This window comes from Thamnophis elegans, chromosome 1 (genome assembly GCF_009769535.1).
Source record: "Thamnophis elegans isolate rThaEle1 chromosome 1, rThaEle1.pri, whole genome shotgun sequence".
Taxonomy (NCBI): domain Eukaryota; kingdom Metazoa; phylum Chordata; class Lepidosauria; order Squamata; family Colubridae; genus Thamnophis; species Thamnophis elegans.
The window spans coordinates 27,212,648-27,219,610 of record NC_045541.1 but is presented as its reverse complement, the minus strand read 5'-3'; the positions used below and the strand labels follow the sequence as shown (position 1 = coordinate 27,219,610).

Genomic DNA, 6,963 nt, shown 5'->3' with positions numbered 1-6,963 from the left:
ATTAAGCCACAGGTCTCCTCCTTATCAGCTGAAGCCAGGGAAGAAGGTATATATTTAGAGTCACAACCCCTGGTAAGCCCCAATTATGGGAGGAAGCTAACCGCTTCCATCATCTGTCAATCGGCTCGTCACAAGAGTTCATCACGACAGAAACCCAATATTTTTACTGTTGCCTTTGTTATATTTGTTTGTTTTTTGTTTTGTTTTTGTGCTGATAATGGCTTAATGGCTAAGACGTTTGCCTAAGATGCAATACAGCATAGGTTCGAATCCCAGTAAGGGTATGGCTAGCTGATGAGAGATAAATAGCTTGAAATAGATCTATACTAGTCTCCCTTTATTTATTTATCAGCACAAAAAAACAACAACATATATATATATATATATATATATATATATATATATATATATATATATATATATATATATATATATGGAATAGAAGTTGCAATCTCTGCCACAGACTCATCAAGCAAAAAGCAAAGTCAAGACAATTCTATCTACATGTTTTATCATTTCTAGTCTAGATCTCCTCGTTACTCTTTTCATCATTTTTCTGTTCTTGTACCACTGTGTGATATAAGTTATCAAAGTAATTCAGTACACCAAAGTAGCTGAAATATTATTTCGCTGAAAACAAACTTGAATCTTTGTTCGGTTTTGGAATTTTGAGTAGTTTAGATAACAGTGGTTTTTGAACTTGGCAACTTTAAAATGTGAGGACTTCAACATCTTTTAACATATTTTACATATTTTAAAATCACAAGTATAAACCTATTTCAAATGAGCATTACAAATCATGGTCCCATGGCCATGGGGTGTTCTAACCGGTAGTAAAAGTGAGCCAGTTGCCAAGCACCTGAAATGCAGTCATGTGACTACAGGGAGATTGCATGACATTTTACAATGGCCAGAAATGCTTTATGGATGGCAAAATACGTACTTGTTCCAGGCCCATCATAATTTTGAAAAGTTTATTTATTTTATAAATAAATTTATATTGCCACCTATTCGCACATGGCAAATAGTTGTTCAGTTGTTAAGTGAATGGTCATAAGCTGACTATTTAAAGGAATGGTCTACTTTAATGGAAGAACACAGAATGAATACTTTAAAGTGCACTCTTGTGAATTATTTGCCAAAAGAATTATTTGCATGTCATGTTTTTCGCTAAATGGGGACTTTATATAATTTACTGTTCCTTGTGCTTTTTAGCAAAACAGATCAAACCATGGTCTCTAGATTATTGTGGACTTTGGTTTTGCTGGATCTTCATGCTTTTCTGGTAGAAAACACCAACGAAGAAAAAAGAAATGGAGTCAGAAAGCAGAAGAGCAAACCGTTTGTCTCAAATGCAGTAGAAAAATATCCCAATTCAAGTGATCAAGGTGATTATTTTTGAATAGTTCTGAAACAAAGTTTAATCTATCAGTGTCTAAAATTTGTTTTGTATTCTGGAAGTGCAATAGTTTGAATCAGTGGGTGTGGCATGTTTTGGTGGGCGTGGCAGGGGAAGGATACTGCAAAATCCTCATTCCCTCCCGATCAGCTGGGACTCAGGGGGCAGAGAGTAGATGGGGATGGGAACAGTCAGAGGTGGTATTTACTGGTTCTCTGAACTACTCACAATTTCTGCTGCCTGTTCTCCAGAACTGGTCGGAACCTGCTGAATGCCACCTCTGGTTTGAATGTTAGACTTATTTATAGCAAGATATAATCGCTTGATTATAAGGCATTTGTTTTGCATCCAGAAGGCTGCCAGCATTTTTATGCGTAGGGATTTTTGCAGCTTGGGCTAGGAAGATCACTATCTGAATTCCTTCAACTATAGGCACTTAGGAAGGCAGCTCTCTCACACATGCATTCTTACTGCTGACCTTAGGAACTGCTAGAAAGCAATGGTTTGTCAAGAATCAGAGTGCAAGAAAGGAATTACTGCTGTTGCAGTTGCTCCACCCACTCCCTCAATTGACTGATTTCCTGGAACTTTGCCCTTGATTTCAACTTAAGTTAATCCTTAAAGATTTAATGTCAAACGAGTTATAAAAAATGGCTGGTGGATTCTGCTGAGTTCATTTCCCTTCCTGCCAAAATTCACCTTAGAGCAGGGAAATCAAGGACCCATTTTACTCTCCTTAAATGGGAGGTAAAGCTGGGTGGTGTGAGTGCGGCTGGGTATTTGAACAGGGAAGTTTAGCCAGCTGTCAGGTTGCCCTGACAAATTCTTTGCACCTATGACTTGTCAGTTAGGCTATTTTGGAACATAGATTTAGTGCTCTTTTGATATCCAATAAATAGCCAAATGAATACGTCATTGGCACAGAAGGAGGCCACAGCGTGAAGAATGACTTTATGCCATTGTCATATCCTTTGTGCGGGCTTTTGTGTTGTATGATGCCCTCCAGATTGTTACATTATAATTCTCGTCATATATAGCCCAACTAGCTGGAAGTGATGGGAACTTTGTCCAAAACCAGTCAGTAAACACATATACATTCCACTTGCATTGCAATATGTATGGCTCAGAGGTAGGTTCCGACCGGTTCGGATGAGTAGATTATAACTCGGCTGCCCACGCACCTGAACCGGTTCTATTGTTGGCAATGCCATCTTGATTTTTGGTTCTGTGCATGCGCAGAACAATCTCCATTGCAGAAATGTAATTTTCCCCCTTTTCTAATGTTTGTGCATGGAGACCTTCTTTGGTATAAATGTGCATGTGTGCAGAGCATTTTTTTGTGCACCAAACCAGCACTAATGCCGGTAGCAACCCACCCCTGTTATGGCTACAATTTCATTTCTTTAGGTTAAGCCCAGAGGCAGAAAGATAAACTGCAGCTTTTCAGCTCTGTTTGAGGGAGAGGCTGCAAAATGGATGGTTCACAGGCAGGAGCCTACAGATTGTCTATCTCTGTCATATACAAATAAGTGACATCTCAGGAAAAAAAATATCTGTTTTTTCCAGCTTTTCAGACATACTCAAATAATTATGTCCACATTTGCCTATTACGCATGCCTTATTAAAAGTTTCTTTAATGGGTATTCTCCAATTCAGCTTTCTCTTGAAAAGCCTTTGCCATCCCAAAGAGCCATGGTGGCGCAGTGGTTAGAGTGCAGGCTACTTCTGCTGATTGTCGGCTGCTTTCAATTTGGCAGTTCAAAACTCACCAGCTCAAGGTCGATTCAGCCTTCCATCCTTCTGAGATAGGTAAAATGAGGACCCAGATGGTTGGGGGCAATAGGCTGACTTTGTAAACTGCTTAGAGAGGGCTTTAAAGCACTGTAAAGTGGTATATTAGTCTAAGTGCTATTGCTAATTCCCAACTGTGAATTCTGAGGCCTGAATAGTTCTGAGAGTGGTATAGGTGGATGCATCTTTTTTTCCAGAGACACAGACCTTAAGGCAAGTCCCATGCACACTTGGAAATAAACCCCTCTGAACTCAGCAGGACTTCCAAGTAGATTTGTATAGAATTGTGCAGGGCTGTGTTTGTGTGTGTATGTTGGAGGAGACCGAGTAGATTTTTTCCAAGCTTCTGTTGAAGGTTGAATGGTTTGGCAAGAGGTTGGGTCCTTCGCATTCAAGTGATTCATCTGAGTTGTTTTCTTCTTCCAACTTTTGCGATTTCTAGACGAAGACTGCATTCTGGAAATGGCCTTCCTCCTGGACAGTTCAGAGAGCGCTAAGAACTTCAATCACGAGCAGCAGAAAAAGTTTGTCTTGGAGACAGTAGACAGAATGAAAGGCCTGCAGCTGAATTCTGGCCGCTCACTCAGCTGGAGGACTGCTTTACTTCAGTACAGCAGCACTGTCCTTATCGAGCAAACGTTTAGGGACTGGAAGGGCCCCGAGGCTTTTAAGTCTCGCATTGCTCCCATTACATACATTGGCCATGGGACCTATACCACCTACGCCATTACGAACCTCACTCAGCTCTATATGACTGAGGGAACTCATGGCAGCGTGAAAGTGGCTGTCTTGCTGACTGATGGGGCAGACCATCCGAGAAATCCAGATATTTTTTCAGCTACCGCCGATGCTAAACATCAAGGCATCGTGTTCTTCACCGTGGGAATGACCAGAGTAGCCGAGGAGGTGGCCAACGCTGCCAAACTCCGGCTATTGGCCAGCGTTCCAGCCTCCAGGTTTGTCTTCAATCTGCAGGAAAACGACGTGGTGGAGAGAATCCTCAAAGAAATGGTAGGGGCAAACACCTCAGTGGGCCAATATAATGGAGATATATATATATGGATATATATATATATGGATATATATATATATGGATATATATATATATGGATATATATATATATATATATATATATATATATATATATATATATATATATATATATATATATATATATATATATATATATATATATCCCTTAGGCCAGGGGTGTCAAACTCAAGGCCCAGGGGCTGGATCCGGCCCATGGGGTACTTAGATCTGGCTCGTGGGACCATCCTGGAAACAGTGAAAGACTGGCCTGCAGTGCTTCTGTCAGCGAAAACAGGCTCCCAAGCTCCATTTTCGGCTTCCACGGCCTCCTGCAACCCTCTGCCAGTGAAAACAGAGTCTGACCCTCCCAAGCTCCATTTTCATTGGCAGAGGGTTGTAGGAAGCTGTGGAAGCTGAAAATGAAGCTCAGGAGCCCGTTTTCACTGGCAGAGTGCTAGGGCCACCACAGGAACCCCCGACATGAGTGACATCAAGGTGGCCACACTCAACCCAGCCACACCGACCCTGGCCCTCAGAGGTCAAATACAACACTGATGCGGGCCACAATGAAATTGAGTTTGACACCCCTGCCTTAGGCAGATACAATTGTTCAGTGGGTTATGTGCAAATGTTCTGTGATGGAATATCACTTGTAACACAGGGCTCCAAATGTCCCTGCTCTCAGGAAGCCCGGAATTATATCCCTCCTCACAAGGTAGCTGTCAAAATGCTAGCTGTTCAATGTCATATTAGAGTTTTAGTCAAATTACTTGAATATATGCTGTGCAATCAGTTGGAAAAGACGAGCCAAGAGCTGGGGTTGATGACTGTTTTAAGGAGATGACAGGAGCCAGTCTGGTAGAAGGATTAGGGTGCTGGACTAGAAACTCAAGAGACAGTGACTGTAGTCCACCCTCAGCTACACCCGTCCATTGGCTGACTTTGATCAGCCAGTTGCACTCAGCAGGTTTGTTGTTGGGGGAAATAGAAGGAGGGAGGTGTACAAAGGGGGAAGAAAAAGGGAGAAATAGGAGGAGGGACATATATAGCTCAAAATGTACCCCTATCTTGAGCTATTCAGAAGAAAGGAAACATAAATACGGGTAAATAAATAAGCATGGAGGGGCAAAATGTTTTGTTTGTGAATATGAGATCATATTATAGACCAATAATATAACCAGGTATCCATGAACCTGTTCTGTTCTTCCATGCTTATTTATTAGCACACTAGAGTCATATATGGTTTTTTTTGTCTCCCACATTACACTTTTTTCCAAGTTCCACTTCCATAAATCCATCCAGGGTAGGGAAGCGCTTGCATGTGAGCCTTTGTGGAACTGAGTCTTTCCTTGGTTGCAGAATAGGTAGGTAGCCTTTGCATTTCGGCTTCTTCACACAAATGTTTCAGGGTGGTGAGAATGAGGACAAGGGGAATCACACCATTCTGGGGGTGGAGCTAAAGGTGTCTCCCACCTTTTCCAAAAAGCTTCACCACTCTGGAACTTCAAACACATAGACAGATTAATCAGTAATATAACTAAACTCATAGTTGGCTCTCCTAGCCACTTTTAAGGGTATTGGATTGGATAGGATAGGATAGGATAGGATAGAATAGCATAGGATAGGACATGACAGGAGAGGACAGGACAGATAGATGATAGATGATAGATAGATAGATAGATAGATAGATAGATAGATAGATAGATAGGTAGGTAGGTAGGTAGGTAGGTAGGTAGGTAGGTAGGTAGGTAGGTAGGCAGGCAGGCAGGCAGGCAGGCAGGCAGGCAGGCAGGCAGGCAGGCAGGCAGGCAGGCAGGCAGGCAGGCAGGCAGGCAGGCAGATGATACGGAGGAAGGGAGGGAAGGGACCTTATAGGTTTAACAGATTTAACAGATTAATATAGTTAGAAGGGAACTTGCAGGTCATCTAGTCCAACCCCCTGCCCAAACAGGAGACCCTAATAGACATTAATAGTTGTTGACTTATGTTCTCAGTATATGGTGAATCAACTAAGGAACCTTTTCTTGTCCACCCTATTATGTAACTATTAAAAGACAGCAACAGCATAATATTGCCATGTTACGACTATCTTCCCATGAGTTTTCTTTTTCACTTTTGAAAGAATTGTGCTTTATTATCTGTAAACATCTAATTTTCTTTTCCATTTATCTATCTCTCTAGAAAGATCTGGCAGAAGAAGGGGTAAGTCGTGTTTGTGAATGGATGGATGAACGGATGGATTATGTTTAAAACATGGAGTGAAATAATTACTTACATTGGTGAAAATGTTGTGTATTTTTATTACTGTTATTCTTTAATCGATACAACCATCCCTTAAGGGTGTGGAGGTATTACAAGCGTATGATATAAATTGATTAAAAACACTCAAAGAAAATATAAGAATAGTGATAAGCAAAACAGTTATGTCTCGGTTATGTTGAAGATTCATTTGTTTGGTTGTTTTTCCCCCCTAAAGTGTCCTCAGCCTCCTGTATGTAACTGCGAGAAAGGAGACAAGGGCCTTCCTGGCCCTGCTGTAAGTATCCTCCCCCCCCCCCTCACTTCTCTAGTTCTGGAGCTTAGATTTTATGTACAACATAGATTACTTTTAACGGTGGCACTTTATTATGATTTGCAATGCCGGACTGATGAATGTGCACTGAGAAAAGGCAGGCTGGTGATTCAGTAGGACAATCACCGAAACCAGTGGTGATATCTAAATTCCCCCACCCCCACCAGT

At 41.4% G+C, this 6,963-nt stretch overlaps 1 protein-coding gene across 1 annotated transcript in view; it reads left to right on the top strand.

The window, feature by feature from the left end:
- Positions 1-1,174: 1,174 nt before the first annotated feature.
- LOC116523514 (collagen alpha-1(XXVIII) chain-like) overlaps positions 1,175-6,963 on the top strand; it is an 83,105-nt gene continuing 77,316 nt past the window's right edge. The window contains exons 1-4 of the mRNA XM_032238632.1: positions 1,175-1,388; positions 3,633-4,201; positions 6,405-6,425; positions 6,700-6,759. Coding sequence (XP_032094523.1) covers positions 1,175-1,388; positions 3,633-4,201; positions 6,405-6,425; positions 6,700-6,759 — 864 coding nt within the window. The remainder of the gene's footprint in view (positions 1,389-3,632; positions 4,202-6,404; positions 6,426-6,699; positions 6,760-6,963) is intronic.